The sequence below is a fragment of the Schistocerca americana genome, chromosome 7 (genome assembly GCF_021461395.2).
Source record: "Schistocerca americana isolate TAMUIC-IGC-003095 chromosome 7, iqSchAmer2.1, whole genome shotgun sequence".
Lineage (NCBI taxonomy): Eukaryota > Metazoa > Arthropoda > Insecta > Orthoptera > Acrididae > Schistocerca > Schistocerca americana.
In genome coordinates, this window is record NC_060125.1 from 77,606,585 (window position 1) to 77,626,842 (window position 20,258).

Sequence of the window (20,258 nt, forward strand, 5' to 3'; positions counted from 1 at the left end):
AAACCCTTCCCACCCCCCTTCCCTAGGATCCCTACCTCGCCAGTACTTGAGAGAAAGGCCAGAGGAGGTATGGTGTTAATCGTCCCCTACAGAACGGACATTCTCACCTTCACCCTTGAGGTCCCTGAAGAAAAATCTTAGCAACACCTATGGAACGGCAAATGGTGAAGAATCAGTCACACTTGTTTGCAAGGGTCGTTTGGAAGGTGTGGTGTGTGTTCTGTGTTAGCCATGTTTGTACTTACACTACCGACCCCTCCAAAAACTAATATAAACCCTCCCCTATACATCACATCTCATAAAAGGTAGAAGAACATTCTGCATTACATACAAAATTATGTATCATATTTTCTATTAATCTAATATTCTTTGCAGTTTATTAATCTGCACCCAGGTTTGCATAGAGCAACTGGATAAGGGATTACTTTCAAAGAATAGCTTAGGCAAAAATAAGACCTAACTATACGTAGATGGCAGGAGGGACTGGCTGGCTAGGCAAAAATAAGACCTAACTATACATGGAGAGCATCAGCTGCTGTCAGAAATACAATCAAGACCACTACTGACTAGAGCGGAGCATGAAGGCGACTTAAATACATATCAGGCGCGATCCTGTAACAACCGAGGATGACTTCTTCCAAATACTTAGTGGACACACTCCTCCAGAGTTGGCTGCTGTTGACATTACAATCAAGACCACTGCTGACTAGAGCGGAGTGTGAAGATGACTTAGCAGGCACATAAGAGGTAGGGGGATAGTTTAAGAAGTTGGGGGAATTCGATGCAGGAAAATTTTATTGCAGAAGAAACATCGAAAACAACTAGGGATCCGACGGTCGTCACTCCGCTCATTAACACAGAATGTTAACATCCCTGGGAGATACACAACTTTATATCCTTAACATTGTATTTTCCTTTCTCTGATCCTGTTATAGGATTTACTAAAAATAAGGCCTTGGGATGTATTACCGCTTGTACTCGGTAAGGTCCTTCATACTTTTGGAAAAATTTATGTGTCTCCTTCTTCAGGGCAGAGCTTTGAGGATGCTGTTTTATGAGAACTAGGTCATCGACCTTGTACTGAGGTTTGATAGCCTTCTCATTATGTCTACTTACTCGTTGTTGTGCTTTGTCAACTAGGTTCTTTGAGACTATTTCCTGTTTAAGTTGGTAATCATCAGTAGGTTGTTCAGGCCAAATGAAACATTCAATAAGATGTTCTGCTATAAAAGGTTTGCCTATTACTACTAAAGGTGTAAATCCAGTTGATAAATGTGGTAGTTCATTTAAAATAAGTTCAATGTCTTTGATCTTCATTGCCCATAATGTATGTCTTTCATGTCAGAAAGTGCGGCATAATTTCCCAATCTCTTTCATTACTCATTCACATGGATTTGACAATGGGTTATAGTTGGATATCAATACTTGACAAATATCCTCCCATGCTAGAAATTCTTTAAATTTGTTACTGACAAATTGTGGCCCATGGTCGGATAGAAATCGTTTTGGTTTGTCTACCTTGAGAAAGTATTGTTGCAGACAGTGTATCATGGTTGGTGTATTTGTTTTTCTTAATGGGCTACTACTTAACATACTTCGACCAACACTCTATGAGTACAAAAATGTATGATACTTCTCGCACTTTTGAAAGTGCTCCAAAGAAATCCACTGCTGTAAGATCGTGTAATGTCTTAGGAGTGATTGGATACATTTTGTATTTAATACGAGTGTTACTCTCTTTCACATTCTGACAGATTTCACAAGTCCTAATTAAAGATGCTATCTTATGTCCTAGTTTCTTAAAATAGTAGAACTTATTCATATGGGCAATACATTTTTTTATCCCAAAATGTCCATATCCAGTATGAACATACCACAAAATCTCATCCTCCATTAACTTCAGGATGCATAAGCACCAACGTTGCGATGTTATACTGTCTCTTCAAAACAAATTATTCCCTATAACCTTCCATTTCTCTGCTTGATTAGGAAGTAAAGACTTTCTAATACACATAGTAAATATTTCTGTAAAGTAGTCATCATGATGGATGTTTTCGGTTATTCTTCGAGCCATTTCTTGTTCCCTGTTATGTGGACATTCTACTGTCAAAAAGTTAATCACAAAAATTACACCGGGCCCTTCTGTACGTTTTAACTCTTTGTGGCCTACAGGTAACCTAGACAAAGTGCCAGGTACAATATTTTCAGAACCTTCTATATACTGTTTTTTAATGTCATATTCCTGTAGGAACAACATCCACCACATTAATCTACTATGTAATAACCAACTACTCATTAAAAAGGATAGAGCTTGGTGATCCATATATATGTGTATTTCTGACCCCCAACTAGTGTTTGGAATTTTGTATACCCCATACTATAGCTAATAGTTCTTTTCAGTGACTGTATAGTTTAATTCATGTTTGTCGAGACTCTGCTAGCAAAAGCTATAAATCTGTGATTTGTACTTTCCAGACCCCAGTTCTGCTGCTATACCATAGTCGGATGCATCTGTTGAAATTTTGAATGGCTCGCCCATAACCAGATGGTGTAATATGGGTGATTCGACCAGTGACCTTTTTATATTTTCAAACGCTGGGTCGTTCAGCTCATGACTTCATATATATCATCTGTAGTATGCGACCATTCCAATAAATCCCTTCAACTGTCTAATGTTTTTAGGAGGTGGACACTCCTTAATGGCCTTTATATGTCCCCGATCTGGTTCTAATTCCTTGCACTCCTACAATATGCCCTAAAAACTTAAGCTCTTGCCTCGCAAAGTGTGATTTAGACAATTTTACCATAATAACTTTTTCTTTAAACCTTTTTCAGAGTTTTACTCCAGATCAGGCAATGCTCCTCCCAGGTAGATGAGATTACTATTATATCATCTACATATATTATTAAATTCTTTAAGAATTCCTTTCCTAACGCCTCATCCAGTGCATGTATAAACACGGATACTGAGATATTTAGTCTGAATGGTAACACATTAAAATGATACGATTTCTCATCAAATAGAAACACTGTATATTCTACATCTACATCTACATCTACACTGATACTCCGCAAGCCACCCAACGGTGTGTGGCGGAGGGCACTTTACGTGCCACTGTCATTACCTCCCTTTCCTGTTCCAGTCGCGTATGGTTCGCGGGAAGAACGACTGTCTGAAAGCCTCCGTGCGCGCTCTAATCTCTCTAATTTTACATTCGTGATCTCCTCGGGAGGTATAAGTAGGGGGAAGCAATATATTCGATACCTCATCCAGAAACGCACCCTCTCGAAACCTGGCGAGCAAGCTACACCGCGATGCAGAGCGCCTCTCTTGCAGAGTCTGCCACTTGAGTTTATTAAACATCTCCGTAATGCTATCACGCTTACCAAATAACCCTGTGACGAAACGCGCCGCTCTTCTTTGGATCTTCTCTATCTCCTCCGTCAGACCGATCTGGTACGGATCCCACACTGATGAGAAATACTCAAGTATAGGTCGAACGAGTGTTTTGTAAGCCACCTCCTTTGTTGATGGACTACATTTTCTAAGCACTCTCCCAATGAATCTCAACCTGGTACCCGCCTTATCAACAATTAATTTTATATGATCATTCCACTTCAAATCGTTCCGCACGCATACTCCCAGATATTTTACAGAAGTAACTGCTACCAGTGTTTGTTCCGCTATCATATAATCATACAATAAAGGATCCTTCTTTCTATGTATTCGCAATACATTACATTTGTCTATGTTAAGGGTCAGTTGCCACTCCCTGCACCAAGTGCCTATCCGCTGCAGATCTTCCTGCATTTCGCTACAATTTTCTAATGCTGCAACTTCTCTGTATACTACATTATCATCCGCGAAAAGCCGCATGGAACTTCCGACACTATCTACTAGGTCATTTATATATATTGTGAAAAGCAATGGTCCCATAACACTCCCCTGTGGCACGCCAGAGGTTACTTTAATGTCTGTAGACGTCTCTCCATTGATAACAACATGCTGTGTTCTGTTTGCTAAAAACTCTTCAATCCAGCCACACAGCTGGTCTGATATTCCGTAGGCTCTTACTTTGTTTATCAGGCGACAGTGCGGAACTGTATCGAACGCCTTCCGGAAGTCAAGAAAAATAGCATCTACCTGGGAGCCTGTATCTAATATTTTCTGGGTCTCATGAACAAATAAAGCGAGTTGGGTCTCACACGATCGCTGTTTCCGGAATCCATGTTGATTCCTACATAGTAGATTCTGGGTTTCCAGAAATGACATGATACGCGAGCAAAAAACATGTTCTAAAATTCTACAAGAGATCGACGTCAGAGATATAGGTCTATAGTTTTGCCCATCTGCTCGACGACCCTTCTTGAAGACTGGGACTACCTGTGCTCTTTTCCAATCATGTGGAACCCTCCGTTCCTCTAGAGACTTGCGGTACACGGCTGTTAGAAGGGGGGCAAGTTCTTTCGCGTACTCTGTGTAGAATCGAATTGGTATCCCATCAGGTCCAGTGGACTTTCCTCTATTGAGTGATTCCAGTTGCTTTTTTATTCCTTGGACACTTATTTCGATGTCAGCCATTTTTTCGTTTGTGCGAGGATTTAGAGAAGGAACTGCAGTGCGGTCTTCCTCTGTGAAACAGCTTTGGAAAAAGGTGTTTAGTATTTCTTTGATTCCGGATGTAACCAAATTTGCCAATATCCATCAGTGAGGTCCATCATGCTAAACTACTTTGCTTTCTCAAATTTGGACAATAATTCATCAATGTTAATGGATCTGTCTCGTTCCGTCTCTATATGCTTATTTAAAGTATGCACATCTAGTACTAACCACACACTTCCAGTAGCCTTTTTTACTACTACCAAGGGGTTATTTGTGATGCTAGAGCTACGTTCTATTATGTTATTGTTAATCATTTTGTCAATTGCTTCCTTAACTGATTCTTTTAAACTTACTGGTATTGGATAAGGCTTACAGAAAAATGGAGTACTATCTTTGATTTTAAATCTACATACATAGTCACTAATACTACCCGGACAACCAGAAAATACCATTTCATATTCCAGTAGAATTATAGATAAATCTAATTTTTGGCCATTGTTTGATATTGGAGATTTGTTTACTTTGTTTTGTATGTCAGCATGGTGTGATACGTGACTTACATTATTAATTGCTGGTGACAATCTTGCTGTAGCAGTTAATCTCAGACAACAACTCTCAGTTGTTTAATACCAATACAGCTGTATGTCACAAACTTTACACAGTATTTGTAGCCATCTTTTCCAAAATAAAGAAAATTCTGCTCAAAATTTAATATGATATCAAATACTGATAGCCAGTCTAGGCCAAATAACACATCCCTATTGATATTTTCTACTACTAAAAGTGTCTGACAAAATGGGATATTCCCAATGTTGCAGTTCACCTGGGTTTCATGTTTTACAGCTTTGCTCTTTGTTCCAGTAATACCAACTATGTACACACCCATTACTGGTAATATCAGTAAGTGATATTTCATTCGTAATGTGTTAAAGAAAGAGCTAGAAATAAGTAACACTTCACTCCCGGAATCTATAAATATGTTAACTTCAAAATCCTCCACTTTTCCTGTCATTATTGGCTGTGGATTAATGGTAGTTAAGCTTGGTTCTTCCAGTAACAACCATTCTTTGGTTGGTATTTTATGCATGAAATTAACATACCTATTATAAACCAGGCCTCCTAATGTATTTTAATGACCTGGGCCCCGGCTCTGGATCCAGATCACTCTTATGTTTTCCTCATTATTGGTGATCACTGGTTGGTTACCAAATCGGGGTATTACGTTATCATTTTGTACTCCTACTACCGGGTACAATTTCTTGTGAAGTAACTGGATCTAAATTCGAAGGTGGATGCTTCTTCTGATAATCTTCATTACCCTTATTCCGGTTACACTGGTATAATATAGCTAAAGTTGGCCTCATGTTTCTTAAAATTGCTATTACTGTTATTACTACCTCTTCTGAAATTCTGATTTTCATTTTGATGTATGTTCCCATTGTGGTCTTTGTTTAAGGCATCAAGTGCGTCTACAAAGGACAATAATTCTTCTACAGTTTTCCACCCGCTACGTAATATATCCTTCCTTATGCAAATGGGTAAATGTCTCATTAAAACTTGCACCAACCCTTCTTGCTCCATGTGCTTATCTAAGTACTGCACTCTCATTCAATTTCAGTCGAAATACTTTTGCATCATACCCCACAAAGTGTTATAATATTTTGGGTCCCAAAAGTTGGATATTAGTTTTTCCTGGGCACTTGCTGACCAATACTTCTCCGTAAGCTTTTTCTGGAAGTCTGCCCTAGATGAAAAATTCTCTATGTTCACTCTGCCCCACTCTGAAGCTTCTGCCAAAAGGTACCCCACTGCAAATTCAATCTTTCTTGAGTCTTCCCAAGTCTTGGGCAAGGCTTGATTGAACCTTTTCAAAAATGAGTAGGATGTACTTCCCCATCTGGCTTAAACTTAGGGAACTGTCTAGATAACCCTGAATTTGGTCCCCATTGTAAATCTGTCATTACTTTACTAGTTAATACTATGTTGGGAGAAGTCACTCTATTATCTATTTTGTCCTGCATCAGTTTGAATTCTTTCCACAGTTCTTCTACATTTCACTTGGTATTACTAAGTTCAGAAGATAAAATTGGAGACACGTTGTCAGAGGATACTCTCATGGCAACTTTTCTGTCTATCGTCTCTTCTACTTGTTTCTCCAGACTGTTTATATTTATTGTGTGTGATGTTGTAATCTCTGCTTTACCGCATCAAATGTAACATTACATATACTTTGAAATGATGCTAATTTTTCATTGAATTCAGATTCTACATTATTACATTTATCTTCAATATCAAATTCTAGTTTTTTAGCTAAGTCCTGAAATTGGTTACTCTGGGTCTGACTAAAGTCAGTGAACAGTTGGTTTACATGGATGGTCAGGGAATTACTTAATTCATTCTTTAAATCTAATTGCAAACTCTCCACTTTATCATTTAAGGCACTGAACTTAGCATTTAAAACCTCACCCTGTGCTTCTAGTTTTTCACTTACAGAAGCACTTAGTTCCTTTCTTATAGCAGCTGAATCTGCCTTCTGTTCATCTAATCTATCATTTAACTGTGTATTTACCGAATCTAACTTAAGACTTAATTATTTCTTAAAGTAGCTGAATTTGCACTCTGTGCATCTAATTTTTCACTTAAAGTTGCAATTTCAGCATTTGCAGCTGCACTTTGGTCATCTAATCTAGCATTTAGTTGAGTATTCACTGAGTCTAATTTAAGACTTTGTGCTTTAATTAAATTTGCTACCTCAATCCAGTCTGGCATTTCTTTTGTCACTGTCATGGCCATGGCTGGTTCTGATGTTTCCCCAGTTTTTTTAGTATTATCCATATTTTTCTTATTTTTAGATCAATTTATCATTTTAAAAAATTCACCTCTGAGTATAATAACTATACTAGCAGTCTATTATTGAACAGCGTCCTAAACTTCACACTCAATTAATTGTCTTTCACTCACCCAGCTTAGAGTTTTAGGCTGCATCAGTAAGCAGGTGTGGAATTAGCACCGGTCAACAGCACAGGTGCCGGCAGCATCAAAGGTTGGTTTCAGCGTTGGTGTTGGTGAACGGATTTGTAGTCAGCACCGGTGAGCAGCAGCTGGCGTCGTTGGCATAGGCTGCTGGTTACGAGGTCCATGCCCCCACAATGTGAGTGAGGGCTGCTTACTCTCCACACTGGATCTTCGTTGTCGAATAGATCTCGTCGTAACTCTTCTTAGTTTAAGATTTTCCTTGTGTCCTTTCTTGTATAGTATTTATTAATTTTCATGCCTTTTTACCGTTTATGCAGAATCCAACTCTGCGAAACAATTTCCCTGTCTTGTTACCATTTGTTGCTATGGCAACTCACAACATTTTTTTATCTTGATTTCGTTTGAAAATTCCTCTTTCTTCGAGTCCTGATCTCGTCAGTCACCATGTTCCAATGGTTTCTGACAATAGAACGTGTGGAGTAAATATACAAACTTTATGTTTTCACCAATTAATGATGTATTGGATTATGCAGAATAACATTCTCGCATTTCACATGTAAATATTTCTGTCTTCTCGTATTTCACTCGTATTTCGAGCTTTTAACCACCAGCAATTCAAAAACAACCAAATAATTCATAGACATCCCATGTGTCTTGCTTCGTTTAGAGATAAGACATGAAGTAAGTTAAAAGTCTATAGTCAAAAGGTCATTTTTCTTTCTTTCTTTCTTTTTTTTCTTTTTTTCAACAATCACATTCACTAACACAGCAAAGAATAGCATTTAATTACTCCGTGTCCTCTCACACTGTATCTGTGGCTCTTGTGGCAAACACTTGTCGGCGTCGTTCAACTGCCCCGCTTATCGTCTTCTCATTACAAACTTACAACCTGCACACAGAAACCAGTGGCCCAGTAGATATGTTTCCGCTCTCTTACTTACTTTTAAAATATCGGGTGTTCAAGGCGGTGGAAGGCCGATTGTCTCTAGAATTTACACCGAAATTCTCTAGTCACTACAAAACGTGGTATGAATTTTGCCCTGAGACAATGCATCTCAAGTTTTTCACTCAAAATTTGATGGCATGATGCTATGCTGATGTCCACCTTCTCAGCAACTTCCCAAACAGTTAAACAATGTTTTCTGCAAATCACAGCATGAACACTATCCACATGGCTATCATCTGTTGATGTGGAAAGATGTGCAGACTTGGACTAATCACAGACCAACATTCTGCCCTGTTGAAAATGTTTAATCCACTCATACCAATACATGAGACTCATACAGTCTTCCCTGTATGCTTGGCTAAGCATTTGAAATGTCTCTGTGAAAGTTTTGCCAGGTTTGTAGCAGAATTACTCCACACACATTGCTCTTCAAGCTCCTTCATTGTACTAATCCAATAAGCAGGTTGTACACACGTTTACTTCAGTTGTTGTGGTTCACTTGCTAATTGTTTGAGCAACATGAGGGAAATCTGCTGCTAGATGTGCTCTGGAGCTGCAGTGCACTCTCTCTTCTGGTTGGTGTGCTATTTGAAAAGTTCAGTTTCTTTTTGAATCCACCTCATAAACCTGACAGTGTATTGAATAATACAGAAATAAATTAAAATGTACATTAAATGTGTTCTGTCTCAGAAACCATTCAGAATAGGGCATATGCCAATATGAAGTTTTTTGCTTCAAATGATTGTACCTGTCTTATCGCCAAATATTGGCTATTCCTCATGGGACACCCTACATAAAGACCTGTGCTTCATTTTACATTTATTTTGCACTAGTCTTTTTCTTTAAAAATGTCTTTACGGTGAATGTGTACTATGGACGGTCCCTCCAATGATAAACTGTTCTGCTAGAGACATATCTATCTAGTGTATGGTCAACTATCCTTCGGCCACAGTTCTTCTACATTTTCTCTACAGCCCTAAATGTTATAGGGTCCTCCCTGAGATATTACAATATGACCTAGTGACATATGCTGCACAATAAAAGCCGGCCGAAGTGGCCGTGCGGTTAAAGGCGCTGCAGTCTGGAACTGCAAGACCGCTACGGTCGCAGGTTCGAATCCTGCCTCGGGCATGGATGTTTGTGATGTCCTTAGGTTGGTTAGGTTTAACTAGTTCTAAGTTCTAGGGGACTAATGACCTCAGCAGTTGAGTCCCATAGTGCTCAGAGCCATTTGAACCATTTTTTTTGCACAATAAAATCACAGGGTCACTTTTTTGAAACCCCATCGTTTTCTCCCATTGTGACACAGAAGTTCAAAATGTGGCGCGAAGGTTTCTACATAACCTTGATCTAAAATAGTTCAGAAGTGTGGGATCCTATGATTTCACACTTGAGATCAGTGACGACTTGAATAACAAGGCATTGACATGTGCTAAAAAGACTAGAGCTTAGTAGTTTGTGTGAAGTTACTGGGGGTTAATTAAGTGAAATTTGCACCATATTCCACCCAACACCACCATGGACGTGTCATACCATCTGATCCCTTCTCTTGCTGACCATGTGATAGTGGTCAGAACCAGGATGCCCAGCTTTGAAATCATGTAGTTTTCTTGTGCGAGCTGAGGGAAACATTTTGGACACACCACTGCTCAGATTGACACGGAAGGCATCTGGAGGTGTCATAAAGGGCATGAATGAAATCACCCGTTCCCTTGGGGTGTTCATTTTCACACAATTTGCAGTCAAAAATAACAGTTTGCAGTGCAATGTGCAAAGTACATTGTTCTTGACAACTTTTGGCACTACTCATACCCTCCCACTCTTTGGAGTAAAGGAGTGTAGCTTGGCCACAATTTTTGCTCTGAAACACTACAGGGACTGTTCAAAACCATATGATGAAATCTGAATGTGAAACAAAGCAGAAAAGGGTGTTTATGCATTTTCATACCTCCATGTTGGCACACATGTGAATAAAAAAATGCAAAGGGTTCCTGTAAAAAAGCACAGTTTGGCAACACTCACAATGCCACCCTCATGTCCCTAATGGTCACTATAAAAATGTCTCTGTACAGCCATATGCATTCCACATTCCTAGATGATGATGAGGTAGGCAACCTTTTGGCACCTCTCAGGTATCTGGCATGTAGCCAGCAGGTACTGGAGCCACAGGTTAGTGCCATATAGCTGAGGGGTCTCGAAAGGGTTGCTTGTCCCACTGGGAGTGAGTGTGTCTGTCCAGAGACATGTTTAAATGCCAAACAAAGCTACATGGGCGTCACCAAGGGTGTTGCCAAACTAGGAGCCTTATGGGACACTTTGCCATTTTTTTTTTTTTTGTACGCACGTCAATGTCGCACCCTCCCATACACCTGCCAAAGGAGGTCATGAAAAAGGCAGGGTGAAGAAAGCATAAACACCATTTTTTACATCAGGTAATGTTCAGATTTTGTCAAATGGCTTGTAGTGGTTCCACCATGTATACGTAACAATGGGCATACAGTTAATGAAAATCCATCTGTACAATTCCTGTGCAGTAACGTGGGTAATAAAATGAGGTGCTAGTTGATAAATTTATTAAACCTAGTTCTGCCTGCCATGTACTTATAAATCTTTTTCATTGAGTTGATCTGCACATCAGTTAGTTAACATACTTTTACAAAATATTATCTGATGACATAATCTTCCAGGACATGTACATTCACTCATTTGTGTGGCTATGGCACCGTAGCAAAATATGACACAGTTATTCTACAAAAGGGTTAGAGGTAATGGCAGATATGCAGTTTATCTAAAATTTGCCTGCAGTGAGCACTACTGTCAACTAACAAATGTAAGAGTAGAAATTCAGATACTTTGTACTGACCTTTTATATGTTCTACTTACAAATATCCTTTATGTTTATAAGTTATCATATGTTGTGTGTACATTCCATTTCAGAAGTTGTATGATAATTTTACAATCCAATAATTTAATTTCTGTTTCAGCTGAAGATGATACTTTTCTGTCTGGATCCCTTTTCCACATATCAGATGCTATAAATGTGCATCCTTTGGCAGGTATAGCATTCCTTTTATTTTAATGCTGCTAAGAAAGCAATAAGATTTGTTGATTTCATTATAATCTACAGAATTTTGTTTCATTAGAGCAGAAGTGTAAAGTATTTAATGAGTAGTGAAAAACACTCTCCACGTATTAGAAATATTGAGCAGCGGACAGATACGACCACAAAAAGTTCAAAAAATGTGCTGAAGTTCAAAAGCAGAGCTCTTTTGTGACTCCTAATTGATTTGTATACAGATTGTAGATTATTGAACTATTCCTGTACTTTATGTACATTCTTCTCACAGTTGTGTAACTTTATTTCGCCTCACTTTAAAGATTCTGTTGGGTCCACAAATGTGAATTAATAGTTTCATAATGCGCATATCTAAATTATTGATACTGGTACAAAAGACACTTCAAAACTTTGTAATAAAACTACAGCACAAATAGACATCATAATGCAGTTCTGTTACAGAAAAAGTTACTAAAAGTAAAGTGGTTCTGTCAAATAATCAGTTCATCATCTTTCAGTCCATCTACCAAATAATACAATAATATGTAAAGCATGAGAAAGAAAACTGGCATTCTACGGATCGGAGCGTGGAATGTCAGATCCCTTAATCGGGCAGGTAGGTTAGAAAATTTAAAAAGGGAAATGGATAGGTTAAAGTTAGATATAGTGGGAATTAGTGAAGTTCGGTGGCAGGAGGAACAAGACTTTTGGTCAGGTGAATGCAGGGCTATAAATACAAAATCAAATAGGGGTAAAGCAGGAGTAGGTTTAATAATGAATAAAAAAATAGGAGTAAGGGTAAGCTACTACAAACAGCATAGTAAACGCATTATTGTGGCCAAGATAGACACGAAGCCCACGCCTACTGCAGTAGTACAAGTTTATATGCCAACTAGCTCTGCAGATGATGAAGAAATTGATGAAATGTATGAGGAGATAAAAGAAATTGTTCAAATAGTGAAGGGAGACGAAAATTTAATAGTCATGGGTGACTGGAATTCAAGCACAGGAAAAGGGAGAGAAGGAAACATAGTAGGTGAATATGGATTGGGGCTAAGAAATGAAAGAGGAAGCCGTCTGTTAGAATTTTGCACAGAGCATAAATTAATCATAGCTAACACTTGGTTCAAGAATCATGAAAGAAGGTTGTATACATGGAAGAACCCTGGAGATACTAAAAGGTATCAGATAGATTATATAATGGTAAGACAGAGATTTAGGAACCAGGTTTTAAATTGTAAGACATTTCCAGGGGCAGATGTGGACTCTGACCACAATCTATTGGTTATGAACTGTAGACTAAAACTGAAGAAATTGCAAAAAGGTGGGAATTTAAGTAGATGGGACCTGGATAAACTGAAAGAACCAGAGGTTGTACAGAGTTTCAGGGACAGCATAAGGGAACAACTGGCAGGAATGGGGGAAAGAAATACAGTAACTTTGAGGGATGAAATAGTGAAGGCAGCAGAGGATCAGATAGATAAAAAGACGAGGGCTATTAGAAAACCTTGGGTAACAGAAGAAATACTGAATTTAGTTGATGAAAGGAGAAAATATAAAAATGCAGTAAATGAAGCAGGCAAAAAGGAATACAAACGTCTCAAAAATGAGATCGACAGGAAGTGCAAAATGGCTAAGCAGGCATGGCTAGAGGACAAATGTAAGGATGCAGAGGCTTATCTCACTAGGGGTAAGATAGATACTGCGTATAGGAAAATTAAAGAGACCTTTGGAGAAAGGAGAACCACTTGCATGAATATCAAGAGCTTTGATGGAAACCCAGTTCTAAGCAAAGAAGGGAAAGCAGAAAGGTGGAAGGAGTATATAGAGGGTCTATACAAGGGCGATGTACTTGACGACAATATTATGGAAATGGAAGAGGATGTAGGTGAAGATGAAATGGGAGCTATGATACTGTGTGAAGAGTTTGACAGAGCACTGAAAGACCTGAGTCGAAACAAGGCCCCCGGAGTAGACAACATTCCATTAGAACTACTGACAGCCTTGGGAGAGCCACTCCTGACAAAACTCTACCATCCGGTGAGCAAGATGTATGAGACAGGCGAAATACCCGCAGACTTCAAGAAGAATATAATAATTCCAATCCCAAAGAAAGCAGTTGTTGACAGATGTGAAAATTACCGAACTATCAGTTTAATAAGTCACAGCTGCAAAATACTAACTCGAATTCTTTACAGACAAATGGAAAAACTTATAGAAGCCAACCACAGGGAAGATCAGTTTGGATTCCGTAGAAATGTTGGAACATGTGAGGCAATTCTGACCCTACGACTTATCTTCGAAGAAAGATTGAGGAAAGGCAAACATACGTTTCTAGCATTTGTAGACTTAGAGAAAGCTTTTGACAATATTGATTGGAATACTCTCTTTCAAATTCTGAAGGTGGCAGGGGTAAAATACAGGGAGCGAAAGGCTATTTACAATTTGTACATAAAGCAGATGGCAGTTATAAGAGTCGAGGGACATGAAAGGGAAGCAGTGGTTGGGAAGGGAGTGAGACAGGGTTGTAGCCTATCCCCGATGTTATTCAATCTGTATATTGAGCAAGCAATAAAGGAAACAAAAGAAAAGTTCGGAGTAGGAATTAAAATCCATGGAGAAGAAATAAAAACTTTGAGGTTCGCCGATGACATTGTAATTCTGTCAGAGACAGCAAAGGACTTGGAAGAGCAGTTGAACGGAATGGACAGTGTCTTGAAAGGAGGATATAAGATGAAGATCAACAAAAGCAAAACTAAGATAATGGAATGTAGTCGAATTAAGTCGGGTGATACTGAGGGAATCAGATTAGAAAATGAGACACTTAAAGTAGTAAAGGAGTTTTGCTATTTGGGGAGCAAAATAACTGATGATGGTCGAAGTAGAGAGGATATAAAAAGTAGACTGGCAATGGCAAGGAAAGCGTTTCTGAAGAAGAAAAATTTGTTAACATCGAGTGTAGATTTAAGTGTCAGGAAGTCGTTTCTGAAAGTATTTGTATGGAGTGTAGCCATGTATGGAAGTGAAACGTGGACGATAAATAGTTTAGACAAGAAGAGAATAGAAGCTTTTGAAATGTGGCGCTACAGAAGAATGCTGAACATTAGATGGGTAGACCACATAACTAATGAGGAGGTATTGAATAGAATTGGGTAGAAGAGGAGCTTGTGGCACAACTTGACTAGAAGAAGGGATCGGTTGGTAGGACATGTTCTGAGACATCGAGGGATCACCAATTTAGTATTGGAGGACAGCGTGGAGGGTAAAAATCGTAGAGGGAGACCAAGAGATACACACACACACACACACACACACACACACACACACACAAAAGCATGACCACTGTCTCCAAACGCCAAGACCCAACTCTGCATCTGACGTAAGCAGCAATCTAGCTGAAGTGGTGAGAGGGGGCAAGGAGGGGGTATGGGCTGGAGAAGGGGAGGGATAACAGGGAATTTCAAGTTTCAGTGTAGAATGGGAGATAATCAAAACCCTGACGCAGAATGTGATTCAGCTATTCCACTTCTGCATGGTACTAAGTACGAAGAGGAGTGCTCCTTTGTGCCCAGACTGTGGGTCTGTGGGGATGGTAGGCGTCTGGTGAGACAAGGCACAGGAGATCTATCTCTGGACACTGTTGGGAGGATAATTACACCCTGTGAAGGCCTCAATGAGACCCTTGGCATATTTGGAGCTTGTCACTACATATGTGGCAATTGTGGGTAACCAGGCTGTATGGGAGGGACTTCTTGCCATAGAATGGATGGCAGCTGTTGAAGTGGAGGAAAGATGGTTAGTAGTTTTGATGTGGACAGAGGTAGTGATGTAGGTGTCTGGCAGCTTGAATTACCATCTCCAGACTTTGGCCAAGAGACAGCTGGACCACTCACTTGCTGAACATGCCATCCAACATGGATGTGCTTCACTTTAGTGACTGCTCACAACCTGTGCCATCTGAATGCTTTCCATCAATACCAGCTTTACCCAGTTGCACATATTGGAACTCTTCCTGCAATATATACCCTTTGTTCTTGTAACCAACTCGGCATCAGCCTTCTCTAATCCCTGTCCTCCACCTGCCTTTTCCCGTCCCTGCTCCCATTCCAGTACACACATGCCTTCCACCTCACTGCCAATATAACTGCAGCCCCACCCTACCTCCTCCTTGTACTTACACATCCCGAACCCATCCCAGACCACAGCTTTATGATACTGCACTTAGCAGTCCTTTCCTATTCTTACCATCTCCCTGCTGCACTCTCTCCACCAGCAGCATTAGCATTTTCCCCCACCCTTACCCTGCTATCCCTCCCTTTCTTTCCCCATGCCTTCTCCTTACCCCACTATGCACGCCAGCTGGCTTGCAGCTCACATCAGACACAGTCGCAGTTGGGCATGGAGACAATGCCCAAGTGTGTGTGAGTTGGAGTAATTGTTGTTTGAATGTGTGGAAGTTCTGCTTCTGAAGAAGGGATTTGTCTGAAAGTTGAAAAGTTTCTAGTACCTTTTCTTTGTGCCTCTCTGCTACTTTACACCTCCTCTATTGATGAGTAGCAATCTGTCCTTTCCATATTATTGTTTTTCATCCTTGACTTTCTGCTGAGTGATAGAATTTCTGTTAGAGCATGACCTGTCACCTTATTTTTAAACAGTCTGGCTTGATAGTGTATTATAAATTTTTATTCCCATATACTGTGGAGTTTGTGCATACAATTTCAGTTTGGGTGGGAAACATAAAATTACCTTCATATCTTGTGTTGTAAGTGTGGCTAAGATGATTTTCTTCAGATAATATTAGTTTTCCATGTAGAATAATTATAATTACTTAAAATATAGGGAGGGACTGTTAAGATATGCAATTTAACCCATACTGTGTCTAACAATATTCTTATGCAGTTTTTGTGAACATCCTCAGAACGTTATATCATACTAATGACAGATTAAAAATCTTTATTATAAGGTGTTTCTCATGTACTGATCTTGGTATCAATGTAAAATAGCTTAAGTTATCAATCAACATGTGTACTGCAGCTTAAATTCTCATACAGATTTAACCCTAGGTATTTGTCCATGTCATCCTCTTCCATAAGTTGATTTCTGCAACTGATTTTAACCTCCTGGCATTTCAAATGTTTAGTTTTGAATTTTTGTGATGTTCATTTTCCACTCACTAACTGGAGTCAGCTATCTAGGATATTCCGGGAGTTCACAGTAGTGTTTGGAATATTTTCTGTATCATCATTTTCAGTTAATGCAGGTAAATCATCTGCAGACAGAACTGATGGAGATAAATCTATTAGATTTGTACACTGATTTTTCTTTACAATTTGTTCCATTATAAAGCAGAATCTCTTCGTTAGTATTGTACCCTTCTCTGTAATGAAACTGATCTTCATTCAGTATCTCTCTGATTTTTCTTCTTGTGTTTGAGTGTATTATTCTGGCAGTTTATAAGCATTGCATATCAGACTGATCAATCAGTGGTTTTCACTTTTATCTCCTCTTACCTTCTACAATGATAATGCTATTTGGAGATCTAGTGATAAGTGATTTATTTCATTAGTTTTTTATACCAGCTTAGTAATCTCCATAGGAGGAGTATCTACTTCCTGTTGATGAGGTCATTAGAGATGGAGCACAACATCAGACTGGACATATCCAGAATGGAAATAAGCAGTATTCTTCACAAAAGTATGTCCAAGAAAAGAAAGGACCCTGTTCTAGATGGTTGGTTGGGGATTTGAACGTTATCCTCACAAATGCAAGACCAGTTTAGGTCAGATGTTACAGTGCTCCATCAAACTCTGAATTCATTACTTGAATGCCTATTTCTCATACTTCTCCTGTCTCCACCTCTCTTACCCTTTAAGGCAGTTCTTCCAGTCATACGGGTCTGAGATGTACTCCTCTTCATACGTGTTCTTTCAAACAGTTGAAATCCAGGTTGAAATATCAACTTAATGAAGAGGATAAATTCCCAATCACTGTAAGAAAGACACACTGAGCTGTGGAGAGATACAACGACAAGACTGTTATACATTGAGCTTTCTTTAGAAAGGAAAACATACACACTCACACAAGCAAGCACATCTCTCGCACAAATGACCATTATCTCCAACAGCTCCAGCCAGAATGCAAAGGTGTCATATCGAACAGGAGCAGCAATCAGGATGGGGTTGAAGAAGGGGAAGGAATAGAAGGGTGTGGAGGAGGGGAGAGGAGTCAGCACAACCTGACGGAGTATGCAGGGTCTTGATCAGGGCTGGGCAAATACTGTTTTGTGAGCGCGAACACTTGCAGATGCCCTCAAGGCCTGCCTGCAGCTCTCCCTCACTCTACCAACCAGCAGTAACCCCACCACGCCTAGCCACACGTGTTATTGCATGGCACGGAGCCACTTGGTCTGTTTACTTCCTGTCTTTTCTACTGTCTGTGTAGACATTGTGTTCAGTGTTCATGATAAAACAGAACTAGTGGTTGGAAAATGGCCGAGGAGGAGTTAAAATCATTCAAACGAAAGTCCTTTGAACCTATACTCATTAATCCACAGTGGGAAGAAGAGTACATTTTATTGGAACACAAAGCGGAGCTCAGTGTTTGATTTGCAATGCAGCATTGTCTTCACAGAAGAAGTACAATGTGAAGCAACATCATCAACTGCTTCACGAGAAGGATATAGTCAATTTGAATAATCAAGAAAGAAAAGCCAAACTTACCAAACTGAAGCAGAAAAAGAAGAAAGACATATGTATACATGTAGATAATTATGACATTGATTCACATTATTACTGTTACAAATAATATGTAATCTGCATTTTCCATCACTTTTACCTTCTCCTGTGTGTATTTACAGGATGAAAACCTCATCATCCACAACGATGCAGCGATGACAGTAAACTATCGTGTAGCTCTTAAAATAGTTAAAACAGCATGGGCCCTCAGCAATGGAGAATTTGTGAAAGACTGTTTTGTTGCTGCAAGAACAATTTTGGGCCCAGCAAGTCTTTTCTGTTTTTGAAACCGTTACTCTTTCACTGAGGACAGTTTGCAGGGGCATTGAAGAAATAACACACGATGTTGAAGCTCAATTGAGAAATGGGATCAGAGATTTGGTTTTCTTTTCATTAGCATTGGATGAAAGCACTGATTATGTTACGACACCAGACTTATGACCAGTCATTGTAGGAGCCCCATCTGTTGCAATCAATGAAAGTTTTTCCCAACATAGCTAGTATTTCTCTATTATATGTTCTATGCAAGAAAAAATATCATCGGCCATTGTTGTGTAATGCATTGGCACTAAGCATGAAACCCCCTCGGACATATGTGTGTTCCACCTGCACTACGTACATTAGCTTGTCCATACTCAGCGGTGTGCACAAAGTGCTCTCACAGCAGCACAGTTGCCCTCCGTGCAGTGTGCATACCCAAGCAGCCAGTCACATCGCACAGCTGTGCTACCCACACTACGTGCCCTCACAGCTGATCAGCGTTGTCCTCGCAGCTCACGTTGCTCGTGGGCAACCATGTGGGCAGCTCTCGTGCCCACCCCTGGGCCAAATGGTGGCCAGTCAAAGCTGCCAGGTGCAGTGTCAGTAGGCTGGGGAAGGAGAGGATCTAAAAGACTGGTGGTTGCATTGACAGAAAGCAGACCACAATGAGTGTTAGGGGACATGAATTGGGAGGAGATGACATGACAGAAGTGGTGGAAACTCTGGGGTGGAGGGTGTGTTGACAGAAGGTTACTACAGGTTCAGGCTGGAATGAATCTGGAAGCAGAGAATGTGTTGTAAAAATAACTCCCATCTGTGAAGTTCACAAAAGCTGGTGGTGGAGGGGAGGATGCAGATGACCCGAGTTGTGAAGGCCAATGAAATCAAGCATGCTATGTTCAGCTGCATGTTGTGCCATAGTGTGGTCTAATTTGCTCTTGGTCACAGTTTGGTGATGGCCATTCATCCTATTGGACAACTGGTTGGTTGTCATACCAATATAAAAAGCTGTGCAATGATTGAAGTGGAGCTGTTATGTGACATGGCTGCTATCACAGGTGGCCCACCCTCTGATTGAGTAGTATAAGGTTGTGACAGGACGGGAATAGGTAGTGCTGGGTGGATGGATTGAGCGGGTCTTGCACCTGCATACGCCACAGTGATTTGATTGCTGTGGCAAGGAGTTGGGATTAGTAGTGGCAATGGTATTGACTAGGGTGTTATGGAGGGTTTGTGGGTGATGGAACACTACTTTAGGAGTTATGGAAAGCATCCTGGGTAGAATCTCTCTCATATGAGGGCATCATAATAGTTACTCAAAGATCTGACAAAGGATGTGGTTCAGTTGCTGCTGCCTGGGGTGTTATTGGGTGATGAAGGGGGCATTCTTTTGTAACTGGCTCTTGGGGGTGTTGGGAAGATAGAGGGGTGGGAGGGGGGGGGGGGGGAGATATGATATGAGAAATGTGTTTGCGGGTTAGGTCTCAGAGCTAGTGTAGGCCTGTGAAGGCCTTTGTGAGACTTTCAGCAAGGGAGTTATTGTCAATGTAAATATGATGTCCATGGGTGGCCAGGCTTCATAGAATGGATTTTTTTTGTGTGAAAGTGATGGCAGCCACTGAAACATAGGTACTATTGGTGGTGGATCGAATACGTACAGAGGTGTGGATGAACCCATCAGAG

At 40.0% G+C, this 20,258-nt stretch overlaps 1 protein-coding gene across 1 annotated transcript in view; it reads left to right on the top strand.

The window, feature by feature from the left end:
• Nucleotides 1–20,258, top strand: part of LOC124622726 (tubulin polyglutamylase ttll6-like) — a 500,830-nt gene that overhangs the window by 433,491 nt on the left and 47,081 nt on the right. The window contains exon 16 of the mRNA XM_047148517.1: nt 11,510–11,581. Within this exon, the coding sequence (XP_047004473.1) occupies nt 11,510–11,581 (72 nt within the window). The remainder of the gene's footprint in view (nt 1–11,509; nt 11,582–20,258) is intronic.